At 40.3% G+C, this 19,622-nt stretch overlaps 1 protein-coding gene across 1 annotated transcript in view; it reads left to right on the top strand.

The window, feature by feature from the left end:
• The window catches only part of plxna1a (plexin A1a), a 359,702-nt gene that overhangs the window by 236,378 nt on the left and 103,702 nt on the right, over positions 1-19,622 (top strand). The window contains exons 11-12 of the mRNA XM_036125192.1: positions 4,645-4,741; positions 12,105-12,328. Of these exons, the coding sequence (XP_035981085.1) occupies positions 4,645-4,741; positions 12,105-12,328 (321 nt within the window). The remainder of the gene's footprint in view (positions 1-4,644; positions 4,742-12,104; positions 12,329-19,622) is intronic.

Genomic DNA, 19,622 nt, shown 5'->3' with positions numbered 1-19,622 from the left:
GACCATAATAGCTGAAAGATATCACTACATTTTAAAAGTTGAATGGCGTTTCTAGCTGAAAGTAGGCTGAAGCAGTAAGCTGTCAAAAAGCAGCTGAAATGAGCGGAATTTTAGTGAATTACATTCATTTCCTATGGGAGAAAAAAAGCTGAAAATTTGCAGAAAAAGCTGAATATTTTAAAAAGTTGAAGAGTTAAAAGTACAAAAAGACATAGCCATCCATTCCAGAAGAAGCTGAATAGTTTAAAAGTTGAATGGTTGAAATGGGAGAAAAATTGTAGGAGGAGAAGCGAAGCAAAGTTTAAACAGTAAAAACGCATTTGGAAGAATAAACAGGAATAATAATAATAAAGAATAAAGAGAAACAGGATCTCAAGAACTGTGAATGCCTACTGCATTCACAGTAATAATAATAAAGAATAAAGAGAAACAGGATCTCAAGAACTGTGAATGCCTACTGCATTCACAGTAATTAACACAAAAGAAGCTGAACTAGACACAAAGAAACTATAAACCAATGAGAAAAAGACTGACATCTGAACACATGGATGAACTAAGAATCTGATGAACTAATGTGACAACACTTTAATGGCAGCAATGAACACAGAGAAATAAACTGATATGGTGAGACCGTTTAAACAATATAAAGAGCTCAGATGATCAAAACAAACACACAAGTGAAACCCAAACACAGCCCCCAAGCATAGTAACATATCGGAAGTGACGTGAATATATGTTTTCCTAAATTTTATTGCATGCATCTTTATAATTTTAAACAGTTTTTCAATCAGGGCCCAACAATAAATCAATTTAATCGATCAATTTAAATATACAATTTATTGTGAATAGATTTTTGCAAAATCAGGATTTTATTTTGCCAATGAAGTCATTGGGCCTCCCTGAAGCGTATAGCATACAATGATGAATATATGTTTAGAAAAATAGATTGTTAAAAATATCTTAAAGAGGAAACCTTTTTAACCATAAGATGGTTGAAATAAAAGCAAGTTTTTTCAAATCAGTTCTTTAATTTCTTTCTGTGAAACCAAAAGGAAAAAAATGTTTGATTGGATCTGGTATAGTAAAATCCTGAAGAAAAATCTTGATTAGCAGGTTTCCATGTTCCAGCAATGCCAATGCAAACAAAGCTAAAGTTGTTATTTTCTTTGCAGCCAACCTATCCTAAAGAGGTAATACACAGTTTTTCATATACTGCACCACTTTGAATGCCTTGTTCCTGAAAAGTGCAATCTGAATAAACTTACCTTACCTAATAACTCGTCAGTTATTCACTGAACAGAAATTATACACGCATAAAATCCTCAGAATATAAGCTTGTCAAGCCTAGAGTGAAGTATACTACAACGATTACAGCTTTTTTTAAGATTTGAAATCCTTACTCTAAGAGCAAAGAACAAATTATTTTATTTTTCTTTATTCTTCTCCTGCTTGTAAAAACCAGTATCATCCATTGCCTTGTCTCAGGATCTGGCTGTAAACGTTACACCCCTGTTACAATTATTCAGGTAATATTCTTTAGATCTGATGACAGATCTAAAGAATATTACCTGAATAAGAATATTATTAAGTAATAATATTAGGTAAGAATATTATTACCTGAATTATTTCACTTGTACTTGAAGAAAGAACAAACTTACCACCCAATAAGAGTTAGGGCTGATGTCAGCTCAGTGACAGTGAGTTTATCTGTAATAATTTACTGCTGTTTATGTGTTTCTAGTGAAGATTTCTTCTTTTATGATGAAAGAGTTTGTTATCCTATAGTCTCAACTTTTTTTTAAGCTGCTTTCCGTCTTCTTCTTCTCAATCCTGTTTTTCCCTCTCTCGCCTTATTTCCCTGCATCGTAACCAGCGTTCAACTTTTCCATTTCCCCCCACGGAAAGCGGGTTAGACAGCGGGGGGACGCTCGGTGCGACTCGGTGTCACAGTGCGGTTTGTGTCAGCGTTTTAAACCATGTGACAGTATGAATAAGGCATGATGCGGTGGCCAGGCTGGTGGGCAGGGACTAACAGGGAAACAAGCTCAGCCAGTGTTTTTGGTGATGGCAGACAAGTCCAAACCCTTAAAGTTTAATGGGGGCCGTGCCACAAAGATGGAGGAGAGGAGAGGTCGTGTGTGTGTGTGGGTCCTGCGGTTTCGCCGGGGCGGCCGTACTCACAGTGCTAGCCAGTGGGATGGAAAAGTGATGCTAATAATGTCAACGGCCTACCTCGCGTGTGATGGATGACGGTCACGCTGTAGTAGTGGGGTAGAGAACAAGTTTAATCAGCTGCTCTTTTGTGTTTCACTTAAATTCTTCTCTTAAGAAACTGGTGACCTCCCATAATCCCGTGGTTTAATGGCTCTGTGGTCATCTCATTTGCTTCACGTCCCAAACAGAGAGCCACGCTTCCCACAGTGGCTCCTCACAATGTTTCCTGTTGTTCATTGTTTCCTGTGACTCTTATCTTTATTTGATCTCATCTCATTTAACAGCAATGCGAGACGCCGTTTTATCCGTTTTCAAACGGGGACTCCGTAAAATGGCTTAAACAATGTTAGGACAATAAGATGGTTGTTTGCTTCCTGTTCCCCATGAATGCAGTTCACTCAGTTTGCCGAGAGTTAAAGACGGTCAAAAGCTAAAGAATTCAAGTGAAAGGGAAGTGTGGATGCACTGGCCTGGAGCAACGCAAAGTTTTGACATAATGCAGTCAAGTCCGCTTGCAATCTCTTTCTCAGAGATTTTGGTGCATACTTACATAATAGCATCAGCTGCTGCGGGTTTTTGACCCCTACTCTCCCATTCCGCCACATATTGGATTAAAATCTTATTGGAGTGTGGTGAACTCATTATGCTCAAGAAAGCAGTTTTAGAATATTTGATCTTTGGGACATGCATGGAAGTTTGTTTAAAGATGCACCATAGTTTTTGGTTCATGTAGTGGTTGATCCTAGCGAGAATGGATCCATGTTGTCATATTGTTTGCACCAAATTCTGACCCCACCATCTGAAAGTTGTAACAGATAACACAACGTTGTTGTTTTTCAGTCTCTTAATGTACAATTTCTGGTGAGTCTTTCTGAACAGCAGCCCCGGTTTCCTGTTCTCAGCTACTCAGTGGTACCGGAGTGGCCTTTTGCTGTTATGACCCATCTGCCTCAAGGGTTGATGCGTTTTGCATTCAGAGATTGCGTTCAGCAGAACTTTGTTGTAACATGTGGTTATCTGAGTTACTGTTGCCTTTCTGTCATTTCAAATCACCATGCCTATTGTCCTCTGATGTCAAGAAGCCATTTCTTTCCACACAACTGCAGCTCTATGGATATTTTACTTCTGGCCGACGTCTCTTTGTAAACCCAACAAAATAGCTGTGCGTGAAAACCCTTGTAGATCAGCAGCTACCACTCATACCAGCCCATCTGGCATCAACAACCGCAACATGTTCAAAAATCATTTGAATATTTTTTCCTTCACATTTTGTTTTCTTTTTTTTTTTGTGTAAGCAATTGAGCAGGTGTAAGTAATAAAGTAGGAAACAACATCATCATCATAACAACTCTTAATCCTTTGAACTTGTGACACATTTCACTGAACGGTGGGCTTGGAGAACTCAAGTCAAGGAACTAGGAACAGTTATCTCCGATTCTGCCCATGAACATTACTTAATATCCTTATCTAAATGGCTGCCTGATCCTGCTGAAGCAAGCCTATTGCTGGTTGGCCCCAATAATCTGAAAGTGTTTATGCAGGTTTTATTTCAAATACTAGAATTGACCAGATTTACTAGTTTCCCGAGAAATATGTTCTCGGGTCTTATTTATCAGTCTTCATCCAATCATCCCCCAGCGACTTCACAAACTGAAAATATTGACACCCTTGCAGAGGAAACAAGTAGATGCTTAAGGCAAGTTTCTCAGGAATGCGACTTAAATATATGCTTCGTTTTGGAATTAAGGCTGTGAAATAGTTCAGGTCATTATGGAAAGCAGCAACAGATCCAGTGTTTTCTAAAAATTCAAGTTGTATCAGGCGTGCACTTATGGATGTGTGTGTGTGTGTGTGTGTGTGTCCCACATGGGATAGTGGAGCTCCATCTACCAAATCCAGTGTGTCAGTGAGCAAATTGGAAATGCCTATTTCACTTTCCTCTGCTCTGCATCTTATCTGTCTTTTCCTCCTCATCCCACCACTTAGCCTGTGCTTAAATGACTAAGGTCCCTTTCACACACACACGTCACTGTTCGATTTCTGGCTGCCTTCACTCCTCAGACCGCCTCCACACCTCTGCTGCACCCTCATCCTTTTCCCCATCTTCTCCTTGTCAACCATCCTGTCTCATCTCCCTCCATCCGCCGTCCCACTCCTCCTCACCCCAGTTTCCATTTCTCCAAGCCCGTTCAGCTGTAACCCATATTTTCGGTGTGTTTATGAAATATGTCTGTTTTGGAAGATTTGGATTTATGCATGCGTGTGTTCTTGGGCTATATCGCGGGCGTCTGCAAAGAACGGCCCTGGCTGAATCACTATGCAAATGAAACAATTTCTCCCACAGTTCCCTAAATTTGCATTGAATCCCATTATGAATCACCAATTTCTCTCACGCACTTGGTGTCTGCTTTTTTTTTTTTTTTTTCACAGTACGACTACGAGGGCGGCGGCATCAGCGACCTGCCTGTTGACCTCTCCGTGGTGTGGAACGGGAACTTTGTCATCGACAACCCGTTCAACATTCAAGGTAAAACAGGAGTTACTGCTTCATACCTTTTTTTTTTTTTCTCGGTGAAATACGCAATCATCTGCGGCTTGTTTGCCTGCGATAAAGTTTTGCAGAGCAACATTGGCACGTAAAGATTCCCCCTTTCGCTGGAACTCTGTAATTTCATGTTCGACAGCCATCAGCGGTAAAAGGTGAAAGTGTGCTGTTTGTTTAGGAAAATCACTATTCTCGTCTCAGGGATAAGGGAAGAGCGCAGGGAGTGATTGATGGATGGTGATGATAACACAAAAAAAAAACCCCAACGCTGAAATTAATAGGGATAGATGTTAGACAGGAAGATAAACAAATAGGGGAACCAACAGGATGGAGAGACAAAAAAAAAATAGAGCAACGATGGGCGTATGACAGGTTGATGAATGCACTGTGTAATGGCAGGGGGTAGATGCGAATAAAAAAAGGATGATAAAGGAAAATAAACCAGAAGGGACACAGAGGGATGGTATTTATTATTTTAATCACTATTTGTGCATGAAGTGGAAAACAATTACCAATTGTAAATTCTTCATCAAGTGTAATACACTGGGAGGTGGAGGCTAATGATTTTAGACGTCCCATTACACAAGATAATGCAAGTCTCGCTCTCGACCGTGTCAAACAGTCTTATTTTCTGAATGCACACGATTTAACTAACCGTTTTATAATCTGTTAACTCCCTACCCCCCCTCCCCTTCACCCTAAAATAACATGCGAGGAGATTTTCATCACTTCGGATTGCATTATGCTTGACCTAATTTTAATACATGTTAGGTGAGCGGTTTGGTTTACAGATTGCATATTCAGCAATCACAGTTCTTACAGAGTTCTTCTATTTATTTTGCTTAAATACAAAAGACACTTTTCAAATCTCCATTTATTGAGGGAATAAAGCTACGCGCGCCAAGTGATTGTGTTTAATCACAAATTAACTGTTCATTTGATCATCCGATTTTTTTCTGGTTCAGTTTCCACAGCCGCATCCATCCTGTAGAATCAAAAAAAATTACTGGCAAAGAACCTGTTTGACAACATGAAGCAGGCCAAATAAATACCACAAAGGAGGTCATGATGCCCCGAGCTAAGCAAATTTAAGAACAAATGGAAAGAAAAACATTTCTGGGACTCCAGTGAACCATAGCGAGTGCCATTATCCACAAACAGAGAAAACAGTGGATGGCCTACCAGAATTACTCCAACAGCATATCCACAACTCATCCAGAAGGTCACAAATGAACCCTGAACATACAAAGCACTGCAGGCCTTACTTGCCAAAATGAGAGTCATCATTCAGCATTTACAGGGAGACTGGGAAGAAGTGCATCTGTGGGAGAGTTCCAAGGCCAAAAGCACTTCTGATCTTAAACAACACAGAGGAATGTCTAATATTTGTCAGATAAAACATCCTAATGATCCCATTCTACTAAACTTGTGGAACATTGATCTGATCAGTTCAGTAGCAGAGGGTCTGTTAATCAGTGTCGCCTGCTATGATGTTGATAAAATTAATAACAGGGGGAACAATGAAACAACCCCAAAGTCAGGAATGGTCTTGCAGGTGGAGGCCATGGACCGTTTACCCAACTTATTTTTGTGACTGTCTTTCACCAGTTTTGCACTTGACTGTGGTCAGCTTCACTACTGGTAACATGAGCTGATACCTGGACCCTATAGAAGTTGCACAGGCAGTCCAGCTCCACCAGATGGCACATCAGTACATGTCGTTGGCAGAAGGTGTGTTGTGTCTCCCAGCACAGTCTCAAGAGCATGGAGGAGATTCTAAGAGACAGGCAGAACCGGTATTTGCTACTTTGTGCAAGGAGAAGCACAAAAAGTACTGTCAGAACCCTATAAAGTGACCTCCAATGGGCCGCTGGCGTGAATGTCTCTGACCAAACCATTAGAAACAGACTTCCTGAAGGTGGTCTGAGATCCTGATGTCCTCTAATAGGCTCTGTGCTCATTGCCCATCACAGTGGATTTGCCAGAGAACACCAGGATTGGCAGGTTCGGTACTGGTGCCCTGTTCTTTTCACAGATGAGCGCAGGTTTCTCTGAGCTCATGTCACTGACGTGAAAGGGTCTGTAGGGTCTGCAGTGAACGTTATGCTGCATTCAACATAGTTCAGTAGGATTTGTTTGGTGGTGGGTCAATGCTGGTCTGGAGATGCGGATCCATGAAGGGACACACAGACCTGTACAGTATAACTGATGGCACCCTGACTACCATTAAATATTGGGATGAAATCCTTAGACCCACTGCTAGACCCTCAGCCGGTGGGTTCCTCCTGGAGCATGATAACGCTCGGCCTCATGTGACAAGAATATGAAAACAGTTGCCGTAGGTTGAGTGCTGACTGCTTTGCTGTCAGGACCTGGTCGACTGCTGTAATTGATGGATCCAATAATTTGCCTCTACTCTGAAAATCCTGAAGAAGTATGTCAAATATCAATGTCTGTCATCCCTCATCACTGGGTGTTGAGGGAGTCTTTCTGGAGCCCAGTGGGCCACAGCCTTGTCAGCGATGCCATAAGCTGGTGCTGCTGATGCAGTGGTGGACAGGGTGGATCCAATTATATATTATCATATTTATTTCCCGCTTTTTAGACCAGGGTAGGATCACCAACAGCTTTGCTCATGCATGATTAATTTGGGAGTGGTAGATCTCCTCTCCGTTCTCTTTGCTCTGACTGCAGGCAGCTTTCAGGATGAGGCAGCAGCTGCCTGCCTGTGAGACAGCACAGGGGGAAGTATGGGCTCACGGCAGCATCGCTCAAGACAGTTGACTGCAGAGTAACTGTTTCTTTTACGTAAATTCACCAATAACGCATAAAAAAAATGTCTATATTTGTTGCTCGTCACTTTTTTCAAGAAAAAACAGTGGTCTGAAAAGTGCAACAGTGCTCGGTACAGAGGCACAAGACGGTGCTGTGCTGTGCTTTTTGTTTTAAGACAGGACTTCTTCTATACCCCACAGCGGCAGAGCTACTGGTGTCAGTTTTTTTAAACCAATAGAAATACAACTGTTTAACCTTAGGAGGGCGCCACATTGACAGTTTTAGACACAAAAGCAGAATTTCAATAATTAGTACTAATTTGTCAAAATAATGACCAGGCTATATATAGACAGTACCATAAGGGTCCATGTTAACAGTCAATAGACAAAAAAAGGTTGATTTGAGGGCAAGTTGCCCTTGAAGTTAGGATTTTGGTAACCTGCAAAAATGTTGTTCCTACTAGTCTTTTTCTAAAGCTCCCAGAGAACATGTGTGTGTGTGATCACATCTTAGCGCCATCTTCCCACATTTGTTGCACACTGCCAGTCAGGAGGCTAAAATAAGCCTACTACACTTTGCATAGCAATGCCAAGAAAGATTAGGTCATCTCTTACTGTGTGGTATGTAAAAGAGCACAACTCATGGCTCTTATTGACATCAAGCTTTTTTAAAGCAGCACTGTGTAAGGTTTGACCCAAGTATTAGCTTAATTTGAGATATTATATATTATTTTTCAGGTCAATATACAGAATTTGGCCCATATCGATGGTCCGTGTGGACTGCCCTTATCCAAAGCTCGCCTATGTAACTAGGTCATGTGACAATGATGATGTTCTAGATCACATGACCCATTCTAAGTCATGAAAAAAAAAAACAGATACCCCAACTTGATAACTCACTTCATTGCCCACTACCCAAGGTTACTCAGAAGGGTAACAGCTCCACGCACAGCTGCAAAAACATTGCAAAAAGGTGTCTTAGGTCTGCCATTGACAACTTTGGAACTGCTTAGGAATCTTGTTGGTCTGGAGGCATCAGGAGAACTGGAATTTACCCAGGATTACTTCACAGTGCCATGGAAAATAATGTTATATTACTGTTCATTACATTTTCACATTCAGTTTTCTTTGGTATTAGCCTGTACTCTCCTTACATCTTGACTTGGTAACATTTGGCTGCTCTACCTTCCAAAAGTTCTCCGGATCTCTGCCAATGCGGGAACATCTCTTGCAACTCCTGAGGTGACTCCACATATCTTCAGTCACTTTTGATTCTGAATTATGCCAGGACATTGGAAAAACTTTTTCATTTCTTTAGGAGAACCCATTGTATTGCAAAATTCTTCTTCATCGTGGGTTTTCTAGCAGAGACATGAAGATTCTCGGTCAGAAGTAAAGTTTCAGAGCAACTCCACATCGCTATCACATCATTCTGTGGATGTGGTGTTTTTTGTTTTTTTTTCAGTTATGTGTAACCTTCGTTTGATGCCAAGCACACATTTTGAAATTCTGACCCAAAGATTGAAGCTGTTTCCTCAGACCATAAAACATTATCTCACAAAATCTTAGGAGATTATAGCTGGGGCTTGATTTTTTTCTTTGGAAGAAAAGGTTTCAGTCTTTTTTTTATCATTATTGTAACCCTCCTGCAAACTATTTAATTTTTATACAAGATACAAATGAGCGAATATTAGAAAAAACTACTTGGTCAGCTGAGTTTTATTTAATCAGATCCACAACTGAAATTAGGTGTTTTACCAAGAAGACTAAATGTGGAAACTGGTTTTAAAAGTTGCATAAAACAAACTATTTATCTAAAAATGTGCACCACTTGATTTCTGTGCCTTTTTTATTTTTTATATTTTCCCCATTATAATTTCTCCTAACATAATCCCTAGGCTTTGTTACAACACCCAATTGATATTTTGCAAATGAGCTCAGTTCACACCTGTGAGTTCTGAGGAGTTAAACAGGAGATTACGAGAGATTATTTCTATTTCTAAACCTTCACATTATTCCCATTGTGGTGATTAAATATCAATGCAGTAATTAATGTTAAAGGTTTAATAATCTTTGAAAACATGCTTTATGAAACCGTACTCGCTAATACAAATCTCATAAAGAGCCTCTCCTCCTTTACTCCTCCTCTTCTCTCTCTCCATTCTCTGTTAATCCCTCCTCATTCCATCCCCGTTTTCTTTTTTTTTTCTTTTTTCTTTCTGAATCGGAGCTGCATTATCCGTTTCCAGGCAGAGCCGCTCGGAGCTAGCCGGGTTTTGCCCTGGTGTAAAGTGAAGATGTTAATGTTAATTAAATCATTCATTTGGTCCAGATTAATTAGTGTCGCACTACTTTTAAGCTGAGCCGTAACTAATCAGATTAGGCCCGAGCCAAGGGCCGAACCAGGCAGATGGATACGGGAGAAGCTGGCTTTGAAGTCCGACCGCCGTATGTCTGATGAATGAGAAGGAGGGTGGAGATTCTCCCATACGCTCTGGATTTTTTTTCCTTTCATTTTTTTCCCTCTTAACCTAAAATTTTTTCATGTGATGTGATGGGAAAAAAAGGGGGGGAAAAAAGAACCTTGCCTGCAGGTGCTGGCAATTTTGCATTAACGGAGATAATTATGATTCCAATTAACAGATAATCCAAAAATCAGAAAACCTAAACTGGTGGCCTGTTTGCACGTGTCTCCCTCCTCTCTTTGCCCTGGTGAGAACTCACTCCTCCTCTGTCATTTGAAGGCTTTCTCCGCCTGGTTTTCCCTCCGCCTCTCTCACTTTTTTGGGGCCGTCTTACTTCTCATTCTCTCAGCCTGGGGGTGGGGTGGGGGGGTTGTCTCATCACATTTAAATTCATAACAATCCTTGTTGCTCTTTTGTTAACAAAATTTGTCCTCCCTCTCTTCCCGTCCCAGCTTCCTTTCATCTCTCACTCACCTCCTAAAGTGCTAGAGGTTTATATTGTTTATTATCTATTTATTCATTCATGTAGTACTTTTAATTGCTTTCCCCAGTCTGGAGCGTCGGTTCGGTTTTTAATTGAATTTGACTTTTTTTTTTATGTAACTAATCAATCCTCTGTTGGTATGAGAAGACATTACCTGTTAAATTAATTTCTCTGGAGTTCCTCCTGATGACTTATTTTGGGAAATTGTCTTCTTTTTACCAGTAGAAAAGGAATTTTTGTCATTTTCTTTTTCAATTTCAGCATGGTAATAAGTTAATCACGTATGTTTACATATATGCATTTTTTTAAATGAACAAACTGTGATATTTTGAGAAAAAAAAAACATTATTTTTTCTAAACATAAACTCAGCTTCTGAAAAATAGATGTGAAAGAGGCCATAATGGTATTTTAAATTGTTCACTCTTTCAGTGTGGGCTTACTGCTGTGTGTCTTCTTTTGACCTAAACATTTAAATCCTATCAGATGCCGAGGACCATTTACGCACATTGAGCCTCTCAGGGGGTGCATTGAACTTGAACATTATGTCTTGATTTGTCTCTGTGTTTAATGTGTCAACCCTGAGTCGGTATCTCACCAATATTTCATCATGGTTAAATAATGACAATAAAGACTCTTGATACTTAATTCTATGGTCTTAGTACAGATTATAATTTTTATTAGTAGTAGTAGGAGTAGAAGAGGAGGGAAAGTAGCAGTGATATGTGCCACTTACCATTGAAACTTTGGGGCGCATTGAACCGATGTCAATTATCTATGTGTAAGATGCAGTCTGTCTTTAAAATATGCATTGCCTTCTTGTACCGTAAAGGTAATGGAGCTTTTCTTTGCCTGTGTTCAAATTTCAAATGACCATCCTTTAAATTATGTAGAAGTTCTGTAGGAACTTGTTGGAGCCCAAAGGTAACACGGTTCCTGTCTTGGCATGTATGCTAGTGTTTAGAAAAAAAAACATGCAGAATGGGTCTTAAGTAGATTTTGTTGAACTTAAAGTTTTGTCATGTGCATTTTCCTGTTCTACCATTCTGAAAAGTTGGATGCATACTGAAAGAGATGGGTGGAATTCATAGTGTTCTGTCAAGACTAGGTATATAACATTTCTGCTTTAAAGGGCCAATTAATCATATTGGATCTAAATTTCAATGCCCTAAGAGCATCTCCTAGTAGTCAGACAAAATCAGACCGCAAAGGGATGTTGTTGCATGAAGAGCATCTCCTAGTAGTCAGACAAAATCAGACCGCAAAGGGATGTTGTTGCATGAGACGTTATACATAATTTTCAAAAACAAATTAGTTTCTATATTTATTGGGAGACCAACATCAAAACCTATTCTGGCAGCTTTTCCACCAGACACACACATATGATGGAACACATGAAGATGGACTCTCCTATTAACTTAAAATGAGAACTCTCTCAAGGATCTGTGTGAATTATGATAGTCAAATGTAGCACACACTGATCAGTCTCTCTTTAAAAGCTAATAAAAACTCTTCAAGTTCTTTAAACATGTTTCAAACTAACTGTTTGTTGTGGTTTTAAAGCTTCCCTCTTCTACGAACGCCGCATACATTTCTCCTTTTTTTTTCTGTCTCTCTCATCCAGCCCACCTGTACAAGTGCAGGGCGTTACGGGACAGCTGCGGCATGTGCCTGAAAGCTGACCCCAGGTTTGAATGCGGATGGTGTGTCCAAGACAAGAAGTGCTCCCTGCGGCAGGAGTGCACGGGCGGAGGGAACTCCAACGTGCCGCTGCAGCTGGCTGAGGGTGGGGGATGGATGCATGCCACATCTGGAAACAGCCGCTGCACTCACCCCAAGATCACAAAGGTAAGAGAGTGTGGTTGTCTGCATATGTTTCTCGTGGCTGCATGCGCGGAAGATGAGGCTGCCCACTGTAAAGTTGACCAGCCTTGTAATGGACTTGAGCTACCAAGAGGATTGGCAGGGGTTGTGTCATTTCTGTGTGTGAACCATTGATGATATCATGATATATGCAGCGATACTATAGATGATCTTTATACACGGCCGTTGTTGAGTCTGTCCATCCATCGCAGTGTGGTTAAACCCTTCCACAAAACAGGACAGGGCCAAACTGCGACGAGCAAACAGGTCTGCAGAGAGGATCATCAGGGCTGATTCTCCCACTGCCCGGGATTTTTACAGGCCTAGGGTCAGGGAATGAGGTGCATAAATTTCTGCAGACCTCACACATCCTGGATACAAGCTGTTTAGACTTTTGCCTTCAGGTCGACACTTTAGAGACAGTTTCTTACCCCAGACTGTCACTCCGATGAACGCAGAGGGCATGGATTGATGCCATGCCTATTTGCACTAATTCAGCTTATCTTTTGTAAAAAAAAAACACTGTAGATATACATATTTACAAAAACTAATTGTTATGCCACAACATTTCTTTGTATAAATCTATATTTAAAATGTCTTAGTTTAAAGCAAAGTGGAACATCAGTCAAACTCTGTGTTTGTGCGCATAACCTTGGCAAATAAAGTGGATTCTGATTCTGATAAGTCAATCATCAGGAATAATAGAGAAAAAAAAACTCAAATACCCGCGTCCAGCTTTTGCTAAAATACCCTATTCTCTTCAAAATGGCTAAAGTGATAAAATCCTAAAATCCCCTGCAAAAAAAAAAAAGCTTCACATCTATTTCTGAGTACTACATCTTTGTCTTGTCGGTTCATGAAGACTGTAATGTCACCTGTGGAGATCCAAGGCTTGGGAATCTTGAAAGGGCGTTGCATCAGCTCCCTTTGTTGAAGTCCCTGTGGTCCCAAAAGCCCTACGTGTCCTGAACCCAGAATGAAAGCTGCTCTATTTTAATGTGCTGCTATTATAACACTCATATTAGTTGGGACCTTGTGCCTGCCCTTGGCACAGATTACACACGGTTACATCAAACTGCTCCTCTGGAGCCAGCCTCATGAAAAACTTTGTTTGGGTTTGATTCCATGCCATTTTTTATTATTTTTTTTATTTTTTAACTGTCTTTCAGGTGTGTTTTTGTGCAACACTCAGGGAACTCAGGTTTATTGAAGTCTCTTTTTTATCTTTTTTGTTTGTGGATTGTTTTCCTCCCTGCCTTTGTCCCTGTTATGACTTTCAGTATGGATTTATAGAAGAACACAAAAAGAAGGCAAAATGAGAAAAGAAAAAAAAAAAAACTTTAATGGCCGTCGCACTTCTGTATGTGACTGATTAAATCGCACCCTTCTTCCTAGCTTCGATATCACAACTTTTCTCTGTGTAAAGTTTTACAGTAATTATTATTTGGTTAAAAATAAGCAACTGCAGCCTTAAAGCAGACATTGTGGCGTGACTTAATTTGCATGTTCATCATTTGCACATACTAAAGGAAGCAATAAAATACATATTCATTTAAAGGACTAGGTTATGTGAAAAAATCTATGTCCAATATGGTCTTTGTTTCCTTTATGATGTAAGATAGAGGGTAGGTTTAGTGCAATAAGTTAGCTGGCCTGTTTTAAGCTGCTGCATCGTACGCCACTTAAAATGAAGTGTTGGTCAGACTGTTCCTTAAAGGCGAAGTGGCCCAGAGTCCACAATGAGTCTTCTAAAGCTGTGGAGCAGAAAGGGACAAGAGAATATTCCTTTTAGAGGAATTATGGTTCTATCTATGTGGAGTTTTTTGTTTCCATTCTACAGGATAAATAAAATTCCTTTGCGCCTTTTAAGCATCAAAAAGGCATCAACTTGGACACTTGTACACATAAAAGTCAAGACGCGCTGTCTAGAACCACAACGCTCTGACAGCGCATGTGACAAAGTGGCTCCCGTGGGGAGGAGCTACTCTTTTCTTTAACTCTGTCTCACTCTTTGGAAAATTTTGGATAAAATCAAGAAAGTGGCTTGGCTTTATTTACTGATTAATATAATATATAATATAAAATGCACCGTGTCTGAATTAACCAGATAATTCAGAGGCGTTTTGAGTTTGGTGAGTGTCACCACCTCCTGTAGGAGCTGCGCGCTGACGAGGGTCGCTTTCAGGAGTATTTATGTCTCACCCGAGCCCAGTTTGACATCATGCTGACCCGCATCAGTGTCTCCTTCTCCAGCCAGGACACCAGGTACAGGCGCCCCATTTCAGCTGAAGAGCGTCTGTCCATCTGTTAGTGGGCATCATTCAGGAGGCTCGATGTTAACATTTATCAATGATCCGATGTTCAGACGCTGCTCCAAAGAAGAAAGTAGGAGAAACCGATGGTGTTTTATAACAATAAAATGTGCATCACAGCAGTTACTGACATGATTTAAGGGGTCTTTCGGACCCAGTGGTAGGAACCACAAGCAGGACTCAGAGACCAGTTCAGTGTTATTCATTTTTTCTAGGAGGAATGTTTCAAAAGTTTGTCAGGGCCAGTTTTGGAATCAGGTGGCACAGGTGGCACACCTGTGCTGATGTAGCAGGAGAGCCATGCCCTCCAGCACAGATCCTCCGATGGTACAGGGAACTCACACAGCCACAGAAACAGAGACTCACACACCAAACTCAGGACTGTTACACTCTAAAGCAATAGGAAAATGTAATACACTGCCTTAATAAAAGTCTGCGGTTACTGGGGAAGGTCACAAAAATATATAAAAAACCTGATTGAACAAAGCTGGGATTAGATTATATTTCTCACCCAAAAAAGTCTGAAAATAAAAGTTTTCTTATGTAAATAAAAAAAAAAAATCAAGAATCATGACTCTTGTACTGTCACCGCACCTTACCGTGGTAAAATTATTTTGAGACAGACACTGGCTCAGGATGCACACAAACAATATATACTGGTAGACACAACATACATTTCTTTTTTTTTTTTTAGATAGAGATGGTGTAAAGGCTGCAAGTTCCCTGGTTCGAACCCCACAGACAGCTAAGTGCCTGAGTGAAAACCTGTGCCGCACAGTGGCAGCCCACTGCGCTCTAACCGGGACGGCTAAATACAGAGGGTACATTTCACTGGAATGAATGTTGCAATGTCAAATGAAGATTTGTACACTTTCAATGTGGTTTGGCGTCATGAACTACCCTGTGGTAGAATGTTGAGTTCCGCACTTCAGTTCCACTCATACAGGTACGTCTCAGAATATGACAATGAGACATAGAGTGAAATATTGCAATCCTTTGATTTTTTTAATTTTGAGGATTATGGCAAAATACAATATAGAAGGTATGTTAGACCTCTAAACCTTTGGAATGTCATCATTACAAAATCCCCTACAAATCATATTGAATAGTCCTAAAATTGTATCTGTGTCTCCCATATATTGGAATGTACATCTTTAGAATATATTTGAAAGTTAAGCCTGGTCGTTTCTAATATTTTTCCTAGTTTTTTAACCTGACTGTTTTCAGTGGGTTGCTTCACATAAGACCAGAATTACTCCAACACAGAATACACATACAGACAAAATGCATGTTGTGGCTGGAAAAGAAAAAAAAGTAATTGGAAACAGCTGGTATGGTAGTGCTTAGTTATTATGGCTAATATGGTAATGTTGTTAAGACCACATAAACACTTTAAAAGCATCATGACCACGTAGTGATGTCCAAGGTCTTTAACATCAGCGGACTGGTGGTCAGTGCTGTTAAACAGTTGCAGCTAAACAAAGGAAACACAAGTCAAAGCTGATTAGATTTAGTTTACTTTGTTGGTTTCTTTTATTCATGTAATGGTTAAAGTTGGTGAACCCGATAATCAGCCGGACACAGAGTTACAGTTTTTTTTAAAAAAAGGTTTATTGTGAGGGATGAATCGTGGCGGTTGAGGCAGGCGAGCAGAACCAGACTTGACAGGTGAGTAATGGCTGATGGTGCAGGCAGGCAGGCAGGCAGGGATGAGCAGGGGACCAGAAGATGCAGGTAGTGACAGACCAGAACAGGCGAGGTGGATCGGGGAACCACCAGAACGGTCAGCGCAAGTGGCTGGAACTCACGGGGAAACAGGCAGGACTGCAGCATGCAGACACAGGCAACTTTTAACAGAAGCGTCCAGCTGGCTGAGCACACAGGAACTGGTAGACGCAGGGAACATCACACTGGACGAGATAAGATCAGATGAGAAGAGACGTTCTGGCAGCAATGAGTTAGCTGAGGCAGGTATATATGGACAGGGGTACAGGTGAGCAGAGTTGGCAGTAATTACTGGCAACAGGTGGAGCTGATCTGGGCTAATTGACTGGTGGCTGAGGAGACTGAGCTGATTGGATAGTGGCCGGTGGCTGAGAGGTGACAGGCTGATGGGAAAAGTCCTGAAAATCCAAAGCAAAACAAACAAAAACCTAAATCATGACAATTTATCTACAGTCATATTTAGTTTGAATAAATGTTTCTCTTACATAGTCACTTCAACATGGCAGCAAGTTGTGGTTTTTCACACATTAGGCGGTTTAACAAACTCAGTGCGCTTTGCTTATCTTATTATTTGCTACTATATTTTTGTACACCAGGAATATCTGAGGATGCAATAGGATCCGATATTAAAGGGAAGTCATGGGGTGTATTACCTTCTGAGGAGGCAAACCGGTATAGTGTTTTGGCTCGGTGTTTGGCACCTTGATGTTTTTAGGTTTAATAAAGTTACACGTAATTCTAGAGTAGTTCATCAGGTTACTTTTAACAAATGTTTTTTTTTTAAGGGAGGTAGAGGTTTCCTCTTATCTCCATGATGCTGAATGCATGTGATGCACCATCTGCCCTGTTTTGGCACTTACTCTGACCCTCACGTGTGATTTAAAAATGATCATAAGAGCCAAATTCATTTGAGTCACAGTTTGGATTAATGTGGTATATAATACTAGACACTTCCTGTCTGGTACATGTTGTATTCATGCATATATTTTATTCTTGAAAGATTCTGCCACTCCCTTACTAATAGAGAAATACCATAAGTAGAAAAAAACAACAACAGGAATATGTTATTTTTTTCTATGAACTACAGCTTAAATGGCATCTGCTGGTCTATTTTTTCGCGACATGTTTTACTCTTGGGTAGAAAATAACCCCGAGACTTTATAGTACATACATGGTAGGTATTTTCAGAAAGATTTGTACAACCTGAATATATTGGTATCATTATTTCTTTGGGTAAAACAATCAACAGTCAAAGCGATGTCTACGTGAATTATAGACATTTGCAGAGAGTCCCAGTCCGATACCTTGTAAAAATCAATGTTGGGTATCTGATGAAAATCCAGTAGCTTTTAAGTGCGGCAGATGAACATCCTGTGTTTCATCAATAATAACCAAGTTCCAGATGCTTTACTATTTTTTTTTATTACCAGTACCAGGCATCCCCCCCAACACGCAAGTCTGCCTTGCATCTCTAAACCACTATCTCTCTCAGCCCGCACAGCTACACTTAAAAACTCAAGCCTTGCTCCTGCTGATGATTTTTTTATTTTTTTTTTATGCAAAGCAGTTTCCAAACATGCTGGCTTACTAACTCGATGTTTTGATCTGACAAGATGAGGACTCAGATTGTAATCGTGGGAAAATAAAACTTGGAGAAAAAGTTGTCCTCCTGCCCCATAAACTCAGGGCTTTGCTTTGAATGTCCCACATTCGGATGGCTAGTGTTTCACATGCTCTCTCTCTCTGCTGCTCTCTCTCCTAGTCGATGAGCTTCTGAGGACTGTTGCTCACTTTTGACACAGAAAGTGAAGATCGCTGAGAAAGACGAAAAACAGTTGGATTGCTAAGAAAGAAAAACAGACTTGCATGCCCTATAATACAGTTGATAGAGTGCAGTAGATATGGATTCTAGTGTAGCTATATCACATACTCTTATGCAGGATATGCTAAAGGCATTAAAAGCCTTTTTACCAAGGTCTGGAAACCATCATGTGTTTCCCATGCTGGGCTAGAATGTATCACGTAGTCTTCACCGTTTCCTCTCTGAGCTCCCCGTCTCCAATAATGGTGGCAATCTCTTTAACAGTGTGGTTATTTCTCTTCCTCTGTTGCCTCTCTGTCTGAGGTGCTGCCAGTGTTTATATGTCCCAGGGCTTGGTGGCTAGCTGATGTTGTGTTTTGTGGTGTCACAGCGTCTTTCTTACAAACCCATCTGAAGCCTCATTTCCACGCCCTGACATCTGTTGTCCATATTGCACCCTGGAGCTTGATGGCTTCTTGCTCTGGTCAGTGTTTACCAGCTATTGTGTTTGTGGAACCAGAGTGCCGAGGCTCTGCTGGCGCCTGAGGTTCCAAAGTGAGTCAGCTTCCAAATACTGGGGCAGAATTTTCCATGGCCAAGCTGCGCTTTCTCTCCCTTTGCCTTGGTATTTTGATTTGGTTCACTCCATGCTCTGTGTGTTTTTAATGTTTGTTTTTTTTTATACAGAGAAAATTCATTTTTTTGTACCTCACCGTCATCATTCAGTCATTGCTGGGAATATTTATCCCACCCATGGTAGATGTTGTCTGTCCATTCTCTACCTCTGTGGGCTTCAAATAATTTTTCGTAGTTTAATGCTGCCAGAGGTAATATTTTCTTTCTCTTCTCTCCTCACAGACTAGCTTTTACTATGGGGTTTTTCAGCTCTAGTAAAATACAGTCGATAAATAGCAATATTCCTTTCTAAAGGCTCATGCATACCTATGTTTGTTTGTTTTTTAATCTAATTACAATCTAATTTGAAAGTCATCTTATGGGATAAACTCCGTTTGTTATGTTTGAAATATGACATTATTCTCTTGGTTAACTTCTTATCAGAATTTTTTGAAACATATTTCTTTACTAATTCACGTACTACTAATCATCTAATATTTGACTGCAATTGCGTTTTTCTAATTACAATAAAAGTTCTGTCACTTTACAAATTTATTGGAAGAAATTTGCTTCCAGTGACTGATTTATCCCTGTTTTTTTAAACCTAGATTTGATAAACATCAGCTCTGTGGACATCTCATTATTGTTACTGATGGGAACAAATCAGTTACTGCAGGAACAAAAGAACATTCTTACTTTTCACATTGAAATCATTAAGTTGTGGTCTATAAAAGAGGGGTTGCACTGCTTTGGTCTTAATTTACCCCTACATTGCCCCTTTTAGCCCATGTCCTGAGGTACATCTGAGAGAAACTTGTTTTGGTGC

This window comes from Fundulus heteroclitus, chromosome 1 (assembly GCF_011125445.2).
Source record: "Fundulus heteroclitus isolate FHET01 chromosome 1, MU-UCD_Fhet_4.1, whole genome shotgun sequence".
NCBI lineage: Eukaryota > Metazoa > Chordata > Actinopteri > Cyprinodontiformes > Fundulidae > Fundulus > Fundulus heteroclitus.
This window is presented reverse-complemented; position numbering and strand designations above follow the sequence as displayed.